Source organism: Oncorhynchus kisutch, linkage group LG27 (genome assembly GCF_002021735.2).
Source record: "Oncorhynchus kisutch isolate 150728-3 linkage group LG27, Okis_V2, whole genome shotgun sequence".
NCBI lineage: Eukaryota > Metazoa > Chordata > Actinopteri > Salmoniformes > Salmonidae > Oncorhynchus > Oncorhynchus kisutch.
The window spans coordinates 9027729-9047447 of NC_034200.2; the positions used below are offsets into that span (position 1 = coordinate 9027729).

The 19719-nt window shown below is 39.7% G+C and overlaps 1 protein-coding gene across 4 annotated transcripts; it reads right to left on the minus strand.

The window, feature by feature from the left end:
* Window positions 1-1479: 1479 nt before the first annotated feature.
* On the minus strand, window positions 1480-14561 carry LOC109872104 (GRAM domain-containing protein 2A). Of its 4 annotated transcripts, none has more exons than XR_004205862.1 (14): window positions 14252-14547; window positions 11813-11974; window positions 11638-11698; window positions 11397-11469; window positions 10928-11031; window positions 8901-8990; window positions 8723-8794; window positions 8427-8534; window positions 8064-8145; window positions 7839-7919; window positions 7487-7586; window positions 5104-5168; window positions 2380-2490; window positions 1480-1964 (listed from the first exon to the last, which is right to left on the minus strand). XR_004205862.1 is itself a non-coding variant. In XM_020463216.2 (13 exons), the coding sequence occupies exons 1-13, from the start codon at window positions 14290-14292 to the stop codon at window positions 1943-1945; spliced, it is 1107 nt and encodes a 368-aa protein (XP_020318805.1). In that variant the 5' UTR covers window positions 14293-14561; the 3' UTR covers window positions 1480-1942. The 4 variants fall into 4 exon arrangements, 2 of the variants coding, with proteins under 2 accessions (XP_020318805.1, XP_031663132.1); XR_004205863.1 differs by having other exon boundaries at window positions 2354-2490; XM_020463216.2 differs by lacking the exon at window positions 5104-5168 and having other exon boundaries at window positions 14252-14561.
* Window positions 14562-19719: the final 5158 nt, after the last annotated feature.

The window sequence follows — 19719 nt, forward strand, 5'->3', positions numbered from 1 at the left end:
TTAGATTCATTCATCTTACTCTGATTTGTCATCCTGAGGGTCCCAAAGATAAAATGTAGTATAGTTTTGTTGGACAAAATACATTTTATATTCAAATGTAGGAACTGGGTTCTACAGTTTGAATGCCTGCTGTCTCTGGCTCCACACCCGGCCATCTAGATGTGTGAAAGTTACTTTATAAGCTAATGATCCGTCATGTATGACATTCCTGGGAGTGTGTAAACTTACATTTTGTATTACCATATGATTTTTGTATGTTCCCTACAGTTATGTACTTGAAATCAATTGACCAATTCGGCACATTTTGGTCGACTTGACACAAAATATTGTCCAGTCTTGCCATACTTCACTGGATCAATCTGAAACTTTGCACACACACTGCTGCCATCTAGTGACCAAAATCTAAATTGTGCCTAAACCACAATAATACGTTATGGACTTTCTCTTGCATTTCAAAGATGATGTTTTTGTTTGTATTATCTTTTACCAGATCTAATGTGTTATATTCTCCTATATTAATTTCACAGTTCCACAAACTTCAAAGTGTTCCCTTTCAAGTGGTATCAAGAATGTGCATGTCTTTGCTTCAGGTCCTGAGCTACAGGCAGTTAGATTTGGGTACTGTATGTCATTTTAGGCGAGAAAAAGGGTATGATTCTTAAGGGGTAATAGACTGGTTTTGCACAACTCTCTATCCGAGCCAGGAGAGAGCGCAAGGACATCTCATGTCATGCACGTTCAGTTAGGCCATACAGGACAGTTGTATATTTAAAAAATACATTGGTAACTGATTCGTATGCTGTTGCATCGGAAATCAATTTTACAATCTACAATATTTGAATTTCCAACTTTTAATTATAGAATAAGTAATTACATTATAGCCGCCAACAGACACATTGTTGCCTCCAGACAACAGACACCATGTAGGAGGCTATAGCTTCATGAAATGTTTAGGCTTAGTATGAGAGAATGAGGACCAAATAGGACTAACAATAATAATTTATCCATTAGCCAAAGCAAAGCTCTAGGCAACATGCCCTGGCACCTCAGAAAGCCTAGAATCGATTCAATAGACAGCCGCATAGACATGTTGAAATTTCAGCACCATGGACAGCAATCAGTAGTCTATACTTTGTGAGTGGCTGTCTGGCTATCACATTCTATTTTATTTTAGGAAGGGGAGGTGCGGAACTCCGACCTTGCAGGGGTCCAGAGAAACTGCTTTATGCCAGTGATCAATCCATTTTAGTTAATAGGGTGACATTCAAGAACGGTAATAAGAAGAAAACATATATTTTGAATGTTTAGAAGTAGCCTTTTTTTCAAATACATGATTTGATAGATTGGAAGTATACTTCACTAATAATTGTGTACAGTAGGTTTAATTTGGTTTTGAGGAGAATGTGCCCCCTGCTGGTCTGTATGTGACACTGACAGTTAGACAAGTTCTCTAAAATGAATTTGAAAGGAAATTTGAGATTAAAGTAATTGCTGACTTTAATTACTTTCAAAAATAACACAATTTACAGCAAGACAATAAAACAGGCATAACCAGTTGAGTTGAGACAAACAAATAGAGCAGGAAGACAATTTATTTTAGGAGTGGACTGCGACGGCCTGAAATCAAATTCTACTAAATATAGGCTACCAAGAAAAAGGTAAAAAGGTATGTTGCTTTGTATGAAGTCAACATTTTCCACATTTCTGAGAAACACCACTACGGGGCGCTAGAGTCGTAGATTCTAAGTGATCTGTCTCCTCAACAGATCGGGAGATCCACAAATAAATACTGAGTATTTTAACAATGGTCCATCGCACGAGTCACAAGACGACGTGAAATTGAGACCCTTTATACAGTAAGTGGATCTGCGTAGTTTGTTGTCCTGTGGCTTTGGACAAACAGTCTTGCTCTTTATTCTTCCTGCTTGTGTGTCTCTGCAGACTACGTTTCCTTGTACCTGTATCTGTGAATGAGGAAGGAGCAGTGAGAGGACACATATTAGTAAAGTGAAGATTCAAATTCCCACAAGGGGTGTTCTTGTAGTTAGGTTTATGGAGAATAATAGTGGAGTGACTTCTGGAAAAACAAGTGACATTCCTCAGGGGCCGTTTATCTTCTAACCTCCTGCGATTGCTGCTGCTGATGTACTGTAGCTGCTGATGTCTGAGAACACTCTGTCTACACAACCGGTTTGAGCTAGCTTGCCTTATCCTCATGCCTGCATGCTTCACCATAAATAGTTTAATGGTTTTTCATTTGAGAAGTGACTTCCTTTTTTCATGTAGAAGTTTGGAGTTCTTTTAAGGTGCTTGATAGTATCACAACGGGGAACAGTAATCTGTGGAAAACTACCCCGCGGTGCGTGCGTGTTTGCTCACTCTCTGTGGTGTATGGAGAACTCAGGCAGGGCCCCTAGGGAACTCAGCTGCTCCTCCAGTGCTAAGATCCGCAGGCCGATGTACCCTGATGACAGCAGTAGAAGCACCACCCTACACACACACACACACACACACACACACACACACACACACACACACACACACACACACACACACACACACACACACACACACACACACACACACACACACACACACACACACACACACACACACACACACACACACACACACACACACACACAAGCTTATGTATTATACACATACGGCAAAATAACTAAGGAAGTGTTCCCTCCCTAATCTTTATTGTTTATACTGTTGAAAACTGTTTTATCGCACATGAAAGGTAATCTCTCTACAGTGATATGTGTGATACAAAATCTAACACAGTCTATATAAATCTATCATCATTAGGTGTAATTCAATATGAATTGATTCATCCCCTGAGGGGCAAATAGAAAGTATTGTCAGAGTACAAACACGCAATTACATGTATCCTCCACAGTTCACAGGCAACTAATGAAAGAGAAAAGGAGACTGTCTCCAAAGGAGACAAAGGAGACAGTTGCAAGGAAAACCTATCTACTATAAGGACTTGGAGGTTGGATAAAATAAAAAGAAGAAGACATCGTGAGAGGAACCAGATTCTAAAGGGAGAGCCCATTATTTTGTTCACAGTACATACAGTATGAAATAAGTTCACAGTACATGCAGTATGAAAGAAGTTCACAGTACATGCAGTATGAAATAAGTTCACAGTACATACAGTATGAAAGAAGTTCACAGTACATACAGTATGAAATAAGTTCACAGTACATGCAGTATGAAAGAAGTTCACAGTACATACAGTATGAAAGAAGTTCACAGTACATACAGTCTGAAATAAGTTCACGGTACATGCAGTATGAAAGAAGTTCACAGTACATGCAGTATGAAAGAAGTTCACAGTACATGCAGTATGAAATAAGTTCACAGTACATACAGTATGAAAGAAGTTCACAGTACATGCAGTATGAAAGAAGTTCACAGTACATACAGTATGAAAGAAGTTCACAGTACATACAGTATGAAAGAAGTTCACAGTACATGCAGTATGAAAGAAGTTCACAGTACATACAGTATGAAAGAAGTTCACAGTACATACAGTATGAAAGAAGTTCACAGTACATGCAGTATGAAAGAAGTTCACAGTACATGCAGTATGAAATAAGTTCACAGTACATGCAGTATTAAAGAAGTTCACAGTACATACAGTATGAAAGAAGTTCACAGTACATGCAGTATGAAAGAAGTTCACAGTACATGCAGTATGAAAGAAGTTCACAGTACATGCAGTATGAAAGAAGTTCACAGTACATGCAGTATGAAAGAAGCTCACAGTACATGCAGTATGAAAGAAGTTCACAGTACATACAGTATGAAAGAAGTTCACAGTACATGCAGTATGAAAGAAGTTCACAGTACATGCAGTATGAAAGAAGTTCACAGTACATGCAGTATGAAAGAAGTTCACAGTACATGCAGTATGAAAGAAGTTCACAGTACATGCAGTATGAAAGAAGCTCACAGTACATGCAGTATGACCATCTGGAGAACATATTGAAAACAAGATCCATCTACAATGCCTTCCTATTCATACCTCTTGACTTATTCCACATTTTGTTGTGTTACAGCCTGAATTTAAAATTGATTAAATATCTCTTTTTCTCACCCATCTACACACAATACCCCATAATGACAAAGTGAAAACTTTTAAATGTTTTTAGAAATGTTAGCAAATTGATTGAAAATATAATATAGCAAATATCTCATTTACATAAGTATTCACACCCCTGAGTCAATATTTTGTAGAAGCACATTTGGCAGCAATTACAGCTGAGAGTCTTTCTGGGTAAGTCTCTAAGAGCTTTCCACACCTGGATTGTGCAACATTTGCCCAGTATTCTTTTAAGCTCTGTCAAATTGGTTGTTGATCATTGCTAGACAACCATTTTCAGGCCTTGCCATAGATTGTCAGGTAGATTTAATTCAAAACAGTAACTCAGCCACTCAGGAACATTCACTGTCTTCTTGGTAAGCAACTCCAGTTTAGATTTGTCCTTGTCTTTTACATTTTTTATTTAACCTATATTTAATTGAGCGAGTTAGTTAAGAACAAATTCTTATTTACAATGAAGGCTTACCCTAACCCAGATGACGCTGGGCCAATTGTGCGCCACCCTATGGGATTCCCGATCATGATCGGTTGTCATACAGCCCAGGATCAAACCAGGGTCTGTAGTGACGCCTCTAGAACTGAGATGCAGTGCCTAAGACCGCTGCGCCACTCGGGAGCTCAAAGAGGAATTCATCTCCCAGTGTCTGTTGGAAAGCAGGTTTTCTGAACCAGATTTTCCTTTAGGATTTTGCCTTAGCTCCATTCTGTTTCTGAAAATATGGAGAGTGGTACTCAGTAATGTGTTGTATTGGATTTGGCCCAAACATAACACTTTGTATTCAGGACTAAAAGTGAATTGCTTTGCCACATTTTTTGCAGTATTACTTTAGTACCTTGTTGCAAACAGAATGCACGTTTTGTTATATTTTTTACACTCTGTACAGTTTTCCATTTAGGTTAGTATTGTGGAGTAACTACAATGTTGTTGATCATCCTAATGTTTCTCCTATCACAGCCATTAAACTCTGTAACTGTTTCAAAGTTACCATTGGCCTCCTGGTGAAATTCCTGAATGGTTTCCTTCCTCTTCGGCAAGTTAGGAAGGCATAAGCTGCAGACAACGAACACAATTGTATTTTATCGATAGCAATTTGAATGCACAAAAATACTGTGACCAAATCCTGAGGCCCATTGTGAGGTGCATGTTTTTTTAAGGTGTCTGTGACCAACATATTCCCACTCACGTGGAATCCATAGATTAGGGAACACCTGTATCTTTGACTGGGTTTATTGATACACCATCCAAAGTGTAATTAAACTGAACAAAAATATAAATGTAACATGCAACAATTTCATTAATTTGACTGAGTTACAGTTCATGTGAGGAAATCAGTCAATTAAAATAAATGCATTAGGCACCACACCATAACCCCACCGCCACCATGGGGCACTCTGTTGACAACCGCTCGCCACATGACGCCATATACATGGTTTGCAGTTGTGAGGCTGGTTGGACGTACTGCCAAATTCTCTAAAACGACTTTGGAGGCGGCTTATGGTAGAGAAATTGACATTCAATTCTCTGGAAACAGCTCTGGTGGACATTCCTGCAGTCAGCATGCCAATTGCATGCTCCCTCAACTTGAGACATCGGTGGCGTTGTGTTGTGTGACAAAAATGCACCTTTTATTGTCCCCAGCACAAGGTGCACCTGTGTAATGATCATGCTGTTTAAATCAGCTTCTTGATATGCCACACTTGTCAGTTGAATGGATTATCGCGAAGGAGAAATGCTCACTAACATGGATGTAAATTAAATTGTGCACAACTTTTTAGAGAAATAAGCTTTTTGTGCATATGGAAAATGTATAACACTTTGTACAACACTTTACATGTTTTACATGTTGAATCTGTGTTTGAAATCCACTGCTCGACCTAAGGAACCTTACAGATAATTGTATGTGTGGGGTACAGAGATGAGGTAGTCATTCATAAATCATGTTATTGCACACAGATTGAGTCCATGAAACACATTATGTGACTTGGTGAGCACATTTTTACTCCTTATTTAGGCTTGTCATAACAAAGGCTGTTGAATACTTATTGACTCAAGACATTTCAGCAGAATTTTTTTAATTAATTAGTAAAAAATGTGAAAAACATAATTCCACTTTGACATTATGGGGTATTGCAATTTAATCCATTGTAAATTCAGGCTGAAACACAACAAAATGTGGAAAGTGTCAAGGGGTGTGAATACATTCTGAAGGTACTGTATCTAACCATCTCTTCAGAAATTAACCTCATATAAACATCAGATGGCTCCAAACCAAACCAGAAAGACAACATACCTAGGCAGACAGACTGTTATGCAGACACCTGCATTTCCTTGAAAAGGTGATTCTATAGCCAAAGGGACCAGGAAATCTGGTCACAATGCGTACACGATGGATAGATAAGAGACATTTGAAAATCATGTGTAGACGCACGTCTGAAAATGGACAAGATCAGAACAAATCACTCATGAGAGCGCTAGATAAATGTAATAAAATAAAATAAAACTGTATTTGTCACGTGCCGAATATAACACCTTAACGTGAAAAGCTTACTTATACAAGCCCTTAGCCAACAATGCAGTTTTAAGAAAATTAAGAACTAACAAAATATTTATGAATTAAACTAAAGTAAAACAAAAGAATGACACAATAACAATAACGAGGCTAGACAGTGCATTCGGAAAGTATTCAGACCCCTTCCCTTTTTCCACATTTTGTTGTTACAGCCTTATTCTAAAATGTATTAAATGAAACCATTTCTTCTCAATCGACACACAATACCCCATAATGACAAAGCAAAAACAGGTTTTTAGAAAGTTTAGCAAATTTGAAACAAAAACAAAAACAGAAACACCTTATTTACATAAGTATTCAGACCCTTTGCTATGAAACTTGAAATTGAGCTGAGGTGCATCCTGTTTCCATGGATTATTCTTGAGATGTTTCTACAACATGATTGGAGTCCACCTGAGGTTAATTCAATTGATTGGACACGATTTTGAAAGGCACACTCCTGTCTATACAAGGTCCCACAGTTGACAATGCATGTCAGAGCAAAAACCATGAGGTTGAAGAAATTGTCCGTAGAGCTCAGAGACAGGATTGTGTCGTTGCACAAATCTGGGAAAGGGCACCAAAACATTTCTGTAGAATTGAAAGTCCCCAAAAACACGTTGGCCTCCATTATTCTTCAACAGAAGAAATTTAGAACCACCAAGACTCTTCCTAGAGCTGGCCGCCCATCAGCCCTGATGGCAGTGTGTGGATAAGATAAGAGGTGAGGGAAGGGCTTCAGCATCTAGGTCTAGACATTGAGAGGCTAGAGAGGTAGAGAGGCGGCGGAGAGAAAGACAGAGAGGTAGATGGTACTCACAGAAACAGATAGATGGAGAGGAGGACGTTGAGGTTGCTCATCTCTCTGATGAGGAGGAGAGATTTAATCCTTTCAGTGACTCTCCAAAAACACGAGTTAGCTGATCCAGAGAAGAGAAAATGGATTCAATGGATTGCTTGCTGTTTGGGGGTTTTCGGCTGGGTTTCTGTACAGCACTTTGTGACACTTTTGTGACATCAGCTGATGTAAGAAGGGCTTTATAAACACATTTGATTGATTTGACTGATTATTCAAACAACATTTAAGTGTGTGTGTGTGTGGTATATGTGCACGTGTGTGTGGTTGTGGTTGTCAGTGTGTCTGCGTGTGCTTCAGTGTGTGTTTAAACTACCTGAGTCGTCCTCCTCTGTGAATGTGAACTGATCGTCCTGGTCTTTGCTGATGCTGCTTCTAGGAGTGGAGCTGTCCCTCCCTGAGGAAGGCGAACATGCGTTTATTAATCATTGTACTATTACAGCATAACATAATATTCTCTTTTATGTCCTCTGTTAATCCTATTTTCCCTCCTTTCTTTCTCCTGTCTCTTGCGGAAACATCCTAATACAGTCTTTCTAACCTCTGCTGGGCAGGTCAGAGTAGACAGTCTCTTTAGGAAGGCTCTGCTCCATACTGTCCTCCAGGCTAGAGTGGCTGGATATCTGTGGGCAGGGAAGGGTTCAAATGAAAAGGAAAGTATGCTTGTGTGTCTGATCATGACAAGCCCATGATTTATCTTAGGTGGTGTCTTAATTAATTCCACATAAAATCATATTGAAAGTGAGTTCTGGAAAGTGAAAGTGGATTCTTTGACGTCACTAAGTGCACAGCGCAGATCAACCATGAGGAACCAGAGGTAGGTGTGTCAACAAAGGACAGACATTTGTCATCACCAGTCAAAGTAGAAATGGGCAGTACATGGTGGGACATGATGGGGTCTTACCGTGGCTATGTCCTGATTCACGTCGTCAACACCGTTCTCTCCTGGCGAGACGTGGGAACTGCTGCTACCATTCTCCCCCTGCTCCCCCTGCTGCTGTGTGAACACAGTCTGACACACAACGCAGTGTGTTAAAGAGTATTCATCTTTGGTGAAAACAGAGAACAAAGAAAGGAGAGGATAATTGCAGATTATAGATAAGGAGATAGAATTGGGGTAAATAAGACGGGAGAGAGAAAGACGGGAGATAGTTATATAGCAAGAGGAAGAGAGAGAGGTCAGAGATCATGTGGGTATACCTGTGCTTGTGTACACACAGTCTGCAGGATTTTGTAACACACTTGCCGGTTCCGCAAAGACACCAACAAATACTGAAAACATAGACAAAACAGAATAAGGGACTACACAACAGCCCACATGCAAAGACGCATGCACTCAAACAAAGACTATCAGGGCCACTGTGGGTTTGTTTCCGACCTTGTCTCCATCCGTAGTGTGGATGGAGAGCATAGACAAGGCTGAGTTCTGCTTTTTCACTTCCTTAATGCTGGACACGTGAACCACCACCTACAACAAGAAACAGGTACAACATCAACTTCACACATAACACAGAAAGAAACAGGTACCACAACAACTTCACCCATAACACAGAAAGAAACAGGTACAACATCAACTTCACACAACACAGAAAGAAACAGGTGCAACATCAACTTCACACAACACAGAAAGAAACAGGTACAACATCAACTTCACACATAACACAGAAAGAAACAGGTACAACATCAACTTCACACATAACACAGAAAGAAACAGGTGCAACATCAACTTCACACAACACAGAAAGAAACAGGTACAACATCAACTTCACCCATAACACAGAAAGAAACAGGTACAACATCAACTTCACACATAACACAGAAAGAAACAGGTGCAACATCAACTTCACACATAACACAGAAAGAAACAGGTACAACATCAACTTCACACAACACAGAAAGAAACAGGTACAACATCAACTTCACACAACACAGAAAGAAACAGGTGCAACATCAACTTCACACAACACAGAAAGAAACAGGTACAACATCAACTTCACATAACACAGAAAGAAACAGGTGCAACATCAACTTCACACAACACAGAAAGAAACAGGTACAACATCAACTTCACACAACACAGAAAGAAACAGGTGCAACATCAACTTCACACAACACAGAAAGAAACAGGTACAGCATCAACTTCACACAACACAGAAAGAAACAGGTACAACATCAACTACACCCACAACACAGAAAGAAACAGGTACAACATCAACGTCACACATAACACAGAAAGAAACATGTACAACATAAATTTCACATATAACACAGAAAGAAACAGGTACAACATCAACGTCACACATAACACAGAAAGAAACAGGTACAACATCAACGTTACACATAACACAGAAAGAAACATGTACAACATCAATTTCACATATAACACAGAAAGAAACAGGTACAACATCAACGTCACACATAACACAGAAAGAAACATGTACAACATCAATTTCACATATAACACAGAAAGAAACAGGTACAACATCAACTTCACACATAACACAGAAAGAAACATGTACAACATCAACTTCACACATAACACAGACCACAACTGTACATCTACTTCTACTTACAGTGCCCTCCTAATTATTGGAACAGTGATGCATTTTCTCTTCTGTTGGCTCTATATTCCAAAAGTCTGGATTTGAAATCAAACAATGACTATGACGGTAAAGTGCAGACTGTCCCTTTTCATTTGAGGGTATTCTCAAGGGTATTCTCATCCATATTTGTTAGAAGCATTTGCTCTTTGTTTTTGTTGTGTTTCAGATAATTCTGTGCCCAATAGAAATTAATGGTAAATAATGTATTGTGTCATTTTGGAGTCACTTTTATTGTAAATAAGAATATAATATGTTTCTAAACACTTTCTAAACTGCATTGATTACCAATAATCCTGAATTAAATTGTGAAAAAAAGTTACAGATGCCAAAATAACATACCCCTAACATACATCTAACCTCTCACCATTAAACATTTTTTGGAAGGGGGTATGATATTTGTGGGTCTGTAACTTTCTCATTCATCAAGAAATGTGTAGAGTCACAAGCTTGATGCTGTCATTGCGTACTATGCATTACGGGACCAAATACTTCACGTTTTACGACTTTAAAACACATATAAGTCAATTTGTCCTGATACTGTTGTTCCCTTAAAATGGAGGGACTATGTATGTACCAAAATTGATGTAATTTCTAAATGGTTAACCCGATATGGATGAAAATTCCCTCAAATTAAAGCTGAAAGTCTGCACTTTAACCTCATAGTCATTGTTTGGAGTATAGAATATAGAGTATAGAGCCAAAAGAAGAAAAAATGATTCACTGTCCCAATAATTATGGAGGGCACTGTATGTTGGCGAACTTGCCGTTATCCACTCTACTCTACTATATTTGAGCATCTTACCTTGGTGTCTTTGAGGAGTACGGAGGAGTAGAAACACACATAGTTGACAGACACAAATAGCTTCCCATGATACAACACTTCCTTCTGCAGGGCACAGGTGAACGCTGAAAACACAAGCAGAGAACAGTGCCAAATGAGAGATACAACAGAGAGTTTCTGAATGAAACGTCCCTTTTCCCAGAATACAGTGTGATGTTCTGTATGCCGTCCTAAGCAGCTGAGGGCACATGTTAAAATATTGTGAAAAGTGAGTGAATAAGTATTTTAATGTAATTAGTTGTTAGCAAGGAGCACAATGCACAGGTTGTGGAATGAATTATATTGAATGTCCCAATGCATTCATTATTATGTCGACTCCATAAGCAAACATGCAAGCCATGAATCCACACGCAGCCCAGACAAACACTCAATGGACAACGACAAAATCATAAATAAGTTACACACTCCCCATGTACTTATATCAACTCACCATGAGTTAGTTTCTCCTCTGCAGGAATGTCTTCGAAGAGTTTGTGAAAGGCTTTGTTGTATTTCACAAAGCTCTACAAGAGAGAGAGGAAATTATGGAATGAATCAATCAACCAATTCATGAATGTATCAATCATTCAATCAGGACATATTTCTAAGCCAGATCCAAGAACCCAAACATGTAGTGGAGAAGGTGCAATAGTACCTGCAGGGTGTTGTGCTCTACATTTAAATGTGCTTACATTTTTGGTGACAATGACGCCATCAGGCCGATGGAAGCTCTCCTCCTCTATGGTCTGTGACCTGTGGATAGGGAGATCACAATTACACACGCACATATGGACTTCGAGGGTTTCGTTTCCCCCAGTCCACACCCTGTTCTAGTCATTGTACTTGCTTTCATAAGTAACCTCTGACCTGAGTGAGTTGCTCCGGTTCAGGCTGCATCCCAGCCCCTGTGTTTCTAGCTGTGCCTCCTCTAGACTGTGGCTTTTCCTCCTCTCTCCACTCTTCTTAGGCCTACTGCGGCTGCCTTTCCTCTGGTCCAGCAGATTACCTCCATCACCATCCTCCAGGGACCTGGAGGAACAGGACACTAAACGGTCATAGAGTGTCGCCACCTGGGTCTGTAAACACTTTCTGTTTAGAGGTCAAGCTTAGCTAATTGCATATTTACCTTCAGTATATGTCTTACTTTGTAATTAACATAAAGTTATGGTTTGAATTTAAATTCACCTACCCATGGGCATAGTTTTGTCTTCTGGTGAAAGCTGCTCTAACAATGAATTAATACAGAAGCAATTAGGGTTAAGTGCCTTGCTCAAGGTCACATTGACAGATTGTTCACCTAGTTGACTCGGGCATTCGAACCAGCAACATTGTGATTACTGGCCCAATGCTCTTAATCAATAGGCTGCCTGCCACCCGTTATTTACATTCACATCATCTACTTGATACCATCAGACAACCATAAAGAAGAATACAACGGTTGGCAGAGCAGTTCTAGCTCGTAGTTGATAAGATGGTCAAAAACACCTTAACAGTTAAATTAGTTGTCTAAAACATATGTGGCATCCAGGTCAAAGGAAGATTTGCTATTATTTTCATTTTAAATGGTCAAAACATGTCACATGCAAAGTGTGTGTTATACGATGTTTAAGTTCCCCCACCTGAGGCTGGGAGAAAGAAAACAATGGAAATTGAATATACATGTATCTTTGTTCATCTTTGTTAATCCTGTTCCATCAGTTAATTCATTATTGTGGCACTCCTTACAGACAATTTAGGCCTAATAGCAACAAAAGCTACTACATTTACAGCTCAAAAAGTCTAACTTCAATGTGAATGTGCAAATGAAATGCACTAAATCATCACAGAAACAATCTTTATGAAAAAAAGCCTTGAGTATATACATACCCACGAAAGAAAGAAAGAATTTGATTAAATATTGATTGAGAATAAATGCTTACGCTATATATATACAAAATAAAGATTCTATTAAAACTACAATCAGATATAATGCAAAACAACCTGTTTGTATCTCATTAATGACAAAAGAAATAGAAAGTTGTTTATTTTCACCTAATATTATAAAATTACAAATAAATAAAGACAAGGGCCCTGAAGGGTATGGCTGCTACGCATTTTGGTGGAATGTAAACAAAACAACCCGGTCTCATAGAACAGATGTAACATAGTAAACGAAAATCCAGGACATTGAAATTGGTATGATATGTTACTATATTATATTTTACTGCATTGGGCTAAATCAGAGTCACACAGAGTGTTTCTTGGTAGTCTTAAACAAATCTACTTTGAAACAAAAGTACACATCTCACACACATGGTTATGGACTTTAAAAAAATAAGTCACCTGTACCATGTCAGTTATAGATTTTAAAGGTATTATATTATGAGTTTGCATCCCAATATTACACTTTATATACATCACAGAAAACCGTTTGACATAAAAACTTCAGATTTTCAGCAGGTTTTACAAATATTAATAACATTCCACCCAGGAGGGCACTAGGTCATTTGACTGCAAGGAATGGGATTTATTAAGTAAAAAATGAAAGGAGGATGGTTGGTCGGAGTGGATGGGTTGGCATATAAGGCAAACGTCTAGCAACCCTAAGGTTGCTTGTTTGAATCTCATCACGAACAACTTGAGCATTTTAGCTAATAAGCAACTTTGCAACTACTTAGCATGTTAGCTAACCATTCCCCTAACCCTAACCCTTTAAGATAACACCTGACCCTAACCCTAGCCTTAACTCCTAGTCTAGCTAACCTAGCTAACGTTTGTGTGAGCCACTTAACTAATGTTAGCCACAACGAATTGGAATTCTTAACATATCATACATGTTGCAAATTCGTAACATATTAAACAAATTGAAAATCATAACAAACTTATCATACAAATTGTAATTTGTAACATATCATACAAAATGGATGATGGACATCCAAAAATGTATATGTTACATACCAAAATTAAACATATCATACTAATTTGAGCGTCCTGGCTTTTAGTTTATTATGTTACGTCCACCCCTGAGTCCAAATTATAGCAACAAACAAGTTCCCTTCCTTCCCTCTCTTCCTCTTTCACTTTCTTTTTCTCCACTCAGGTGAATCCTCCATTCAGACTAACCCACTTGTGAAACAGCTATAAATACAAGTATACAGTATTCCATACTATTAGAAAGTTAAGGTACATTCCAACTTCCTAATGTAAATATAAACATTGGAAACGGTCTCTACAGCTGGAGTTTAACTGAGCCTGTCAATAACTGTACAGAAACAATGCATAATAATAAATCACTTATTTAAAAAAGTTTGATTGGTTGATACTCACACTGAGCTGTCAAGGGAGAACCTCCGGTGCTTCATGTTCATGGTCTGAAGTGGTTAAATGTCTCTCACACTCCTCCACGCACACTCACACTCCCACTGAGCTCCTCTCCACTCCACCCTTCTGTACTTCACTGACTGTGTCGGTGTAAACCGACTCTCTCACACACACTTAGCCCCCAATGTGCTGCAGTATACGCCCAGCCTGTCTCTCTAGTTTCCTACCTGACTTTAGCCCACAGAGAGCAGCAGCTGATAGATGGCTAGAGGCAGAGTCAGCCTTCTCCTGTTACCAGCCTATCCTCTTAAAGCTTATTGTTGGCTTCATCTATCAATTTCTGGGGGCGGGAATACCATTCAAGCTTAACCAATCAACTTTGGAGGCCCGAGCATGCTGCCGTTGCCACTTGCACACACCTCTGCTGCTTGTGGAAACTGCTGCTACAGGTGTTGTAACAATCCTACTCCCACTCACAGGTTAGTGTTGGGGAAATCATACACATAATGCATGAATCAAAATGCAAACACATGTACACACATGTCACGTACACTACACACACTCTCACACACTCTGACACACAGCTGTTTGACCCAGTGGATGTGTAACCTTGGTTTGAGCTTTTTCTAGTTGTCCGTTTGAGTTTTACTCAGTTTGTTCAGAACCCAACTTTACAATGCAGATTCTTAAAAATTGGCTGATGTAGTATAGCATTCTTGTTTGATGTTTGAAAGAGGTGGATACATTATACATTTTTCCTGAAAACGACTTTATCATCATGGCAAAGACATTTTTGAGTTTGAGGAAATTCAGCTAAATTTGTATCAGTCTGGCCATGATAATAAATAATGCTCTTTTGCAGTGGTTCTTAAACTTGTTCAGCCTGGGACCCAAATTAGAAATTCTGTGTTTTCCTGGGACCCAAATTAGGAAAATATGCAACTCTCCATTAATATCGGTACATTTCATTGCCCTTATGCCTAAAACAAATGCAACATAGACAAAAACAAAAAACAATGAAATTAAATATCCATATAACTATCTATTCATGTTTATTTTCCCCCATTAAAAACACTCTTGCATATCTGTCTACGTTGGAACTTTTGCTGTTAAAACACAATACATCATTTTCATTCTGAACTGGAATAAACAGATTGATCACATCACACAGATGTATAACAGAACACACACAGGCTTTTTGACAGTGCAACACTAAGTAACAGTACAGATGAAAAATGATCAGGCCTACTGTACATCTTACTGTATAAATTATTGTTGAAATAAAGTCTAGGTTGGAACTGTTGCTGTTAAAATACAATATCTATTTTTTCATTCTGAACTGGAATAAACTGATTGATCACATCACACAGATGTATAACAGAACACACACACAGTCCTAATGAGAGCATGTCTATTCTGGGCTCCGTTTTTGACAGTACCACACTGAGGTTATACTCAGCCTTGAAACTGTTTCTGTACTTGTTTTTTAAGTATGTCAGGGTTGAGAACCCTTTCTGGCGTAGGTATGTGGTGCCAAACTGGATCAGAACATCTACTGCTTTCTCAGTCAGGCAGGAGACCGCTTCCTGCTGTAGATTAACTAAACCCAGAACTGTGTGAGTGTGTTTACCTGAAAAACATCTTGCTTCAATCAGTTTTTTCCAGTTAAGAATAAAAATTGTATTTTAACTGCAACAGTTCAAACCTAGACTAGTTTTCAACAATCATTTCTACAGTAAGATGTACAGTGGGCCTGATCGTTGTTCATCTTCATCTGTACTGCTACTAGGGTTGCACTGTCAGTAGCTAGTTTGCTTTGGCGAATGTTAACTATTAGCTGTGTACAAGGCCAGGGGATTGTTAACTATTAGCTGTGTACAAGGCCCGGGGATTGTTTGAAAGAGAAACTCACATCTACTACTATGAGAGTTAGTTAATACTACGTTATTTCTGCTGATCATCACCTGTTATAAAATGACAACAATGCCTTGCTAGCTGAGGTACTCTTTCCTGAAGCATTCTGCAGCGGTTCTGAAATAACTCCCTCGGTTTACCATCATTTGTTCGTTATGAGAGACTCATTACTAAGCACATCCCCGCACAAAACACATTGTGGGCGCTCCTCGTTATAAGTTGGTATGAAAGAGATCGCTCTATAGGCGTTTCATGATAATTGAGCTCAGTCAGAACTTGTTACTAGCATGAGTCCATTTCATGACAGCGGTGAGTGATGACTAGTGGTCATGACAAGTCAGTGGCAGACAGCGCATCATCTGCTGCTGAACGACAGCGCTGCATCCTGTGTGTCGCAGAGTGATCTTCAAGAAAACTGCAGAAAAAAGATCCGGTAAACCGCGAAGCACGAGGATATCCCCCTTCACTCGCGCAGCTGCCAAACTGAGCAGAGACCGCAGATGCACTTGACCAAGTCAATTCCAGTAATTAATGAAATAATTATACATTTACTCGGACACGTCGCGACCCACCATTAACAGGTCCGCGACCCACTTTGCGACAATGTATGGATATAGCCTATATATTTGTTTATATATATTCCTATACAATATATGGATATGTCCTATATCTTCTTATATATTCCTATATATTATAGGATATATATTTCAACTCAATGCAGACATCCTACATCACTCACCAATTCCTTTAATTCCTTTATGTTCCTCTAATATAGACTGGGAAAAAACATCGGGGCTCAATTCAATCCATATCGAGGAAGATCAGCGTTACAGCTTGATTAACATTTTTAGGCCTTGGCTTATGCCAAGGGTCGGATCAGATCAAGAGTTAACCGTTGATAAGCACTGCGTAGCAGAGGTGGAACTGCATTGGAGCTGTCAAATCGTTGAGTAGCTCTTGCAATCATTGTCACAAAATCACACCTGCCCCAGTCAAGTTAGATGGGAGAAAGTGTAGTCTCTTTAAGCAATAAGGCCTGAGGGGGTGTGGTATATGGCCTATATACCACAGCTAAGAGCTGTTCTTACATACAACGCAACGTGGAGTGCTAGGACACAGCCCTTAGCCGTGGTATATTGGTCATATATGTTCTGTCATACCCATGGTATATGGCCTGACATACCACAGCTTTCAGCCAATCAGCATTCAGGGCTCGAACCACAATGGGTATGACAAAACATGTATTTTACCTCTTCTAATTCCGTTGGTAACCAGTTTATAATCACAATAAGGCTCTTCGGGGGTTTGTGGTACAGTACATGGCTAATATACCACGGCTAATGGCTGTAATGGCATTGCGTTGTGCATAAGAACAGCACTAAGCCTTGGTATATTGGCCATATACCACACTTCATTAGGCCTTATTGTTTAATTATAAACTGGTTACCAACGTAATTAGAAGAGTAAAAATAAATGTTTTGTCACCCATTGTATACGGTCTGATATACCACGGCTTTCAGCCAATCAGCAGTTTGGCTCAAACCACCCAGTTTATAAATCTAAATAATGAGGATTTTTCTACCAGCATAATCAAGGTGTAGATTACATATCACTTTCCAGTGTTTGAATTTGTAAACACGGCTGCTTGGGATTTCTCCGAAATGGGACTCGGTGCAGTCAAGGGCAATGTCCTCTTTAGGTAGGCTATAAGCTACTACAGGCCACTACAGTTCCAACTCTGGCACTGTCAAAACAACTGCTGTGCTGGTGTCGGCTGGCGCAGATCTGACTCTAACCCAAGAAGGCAATGTCCCTGCGTTAGTGGAGACTAGATTCATGGTAAACACTGCATATGTCAGCTCAATTGGACAATTGGACTTGAGGTGTTTTGATATGGACTGTATGAAATGCATTAACAATCCCTTTACCCAGTGCTTGACTTGGGCAGGAGCTCAGCTGAGTACCAAATACCTCAAATGTTCTACTGCTTGAGCTCCTGTTCCTCTTATTTAATATTAGCGCAAAAGTATTTAGCTTCTGCACCTAAATATAAACAATACGTACTGGCACCCAAAATTAGTACCGGAACCTATTTCACTCCAACTCAAGGACTGCCTTTACCCAAAGGTACATAAGGACTCTATTTAATATCATTGAAGCCTTACGGAGACCTACTAGGTGCCTTGGGGTGAAGGGATTGTTAATGCATTTCATACAGTCCATATCAAAACAACCCTGTTAGCCAGGCTGATGAATAAAGCTACAGCACGAGATATTCATACGTTTATAAGCATGTAATTAACATATAGTCAATACCTCTCCATTCTGTATTAGCAAGGAATTCTACCACCCTCCGACAAACCAACCCGATACTTCTACAGACATTAGGTCAACCTGAGAGCATCCCCTACTAACAGGAACAGACAGATTGGGTAGCTGTATAAGTTTATATGGCCAAGTGTACTATCGCTGTGGCTGTATTCTTTTGGCATCAGAGCGCCGAGGTGTAGTGTTACGCCCTCCCTCGGCGGCCTCATTGTGCGGGCCCGTCTGGGGTTGTGAGATATTGTGTTGGGACAGAGGGTTAGGGTTACTGGGCCGGTCATAGCCGAGATCTCCACAAGGAAATGTGACACCACTGAATAATAGAGTTACATCCAATAGAACATTAGTTTAATGACAACGTGCTTCACTGTAAATGCTTGACCCCAATTGGTTTGCACCATGGAAGCAATTTCGCTCACGTTTAAACAAATCTTCTACTGTATATAATATCATGCAAATTTGAGGGGAAAGATAGTCAAGCTGGAGGTATAAGGCATACATTCGGAGCTGAGCAAAAAGTGCCTTAGACTATCATCTAGGTGCATCAGAATGAGAGGTGATAGGATCTGCAGCACCTCACTTTGTGTGTGTGTGTGTGTGCGCGCCCTGGTATTACGTAAGTTTCCTGTAACTCACACCCAACCATGCTCAGGGCACACCATTCTTTGTGTACTATCACTGTATCACACTACACAATAGGGGAGAAGCTTGTGACAATCTCTGTAGTGCATAAGGGTATTGCAACTGCGAATTTAGATGACACATCCATTTACAACATTCTAAAGAAAACCATTTGGCTGATCCAAATACAAAATACAAGGAAATGTTTCACAACCTGAATGTTGAGGGATCGCAGGTAGGAACACTTTCTGGTTTACTGATAGATTAGATGGACTTTGACTGGTTAAAGGGGCGACATGTTGGGACTCACCTTTACCAGTTGGGGCAGCATGTAGCCTACATGTTGGGGCTCACCTTTACCAGTTGGGGCAGCATGTAGCCTACATGTTGGGGCTCACCTTTACCAGTTGGGGTGGCATGTAGCCTACATGTTGGGGCGGCATGTAGCCTACATGTTTGGGCTCACCTTTACCAGTTGGGGTGGCATGTAGCCTACATGTTGGGGCTCACCTTTACCAGTTGGGGCGGCATGTAGCCTACATGTTGGTGCTCACCTTTACCAGTTGGGGCGGCATGTAGCCTACATGTTGGGGCTCACCTTTACCAGTTGGGGC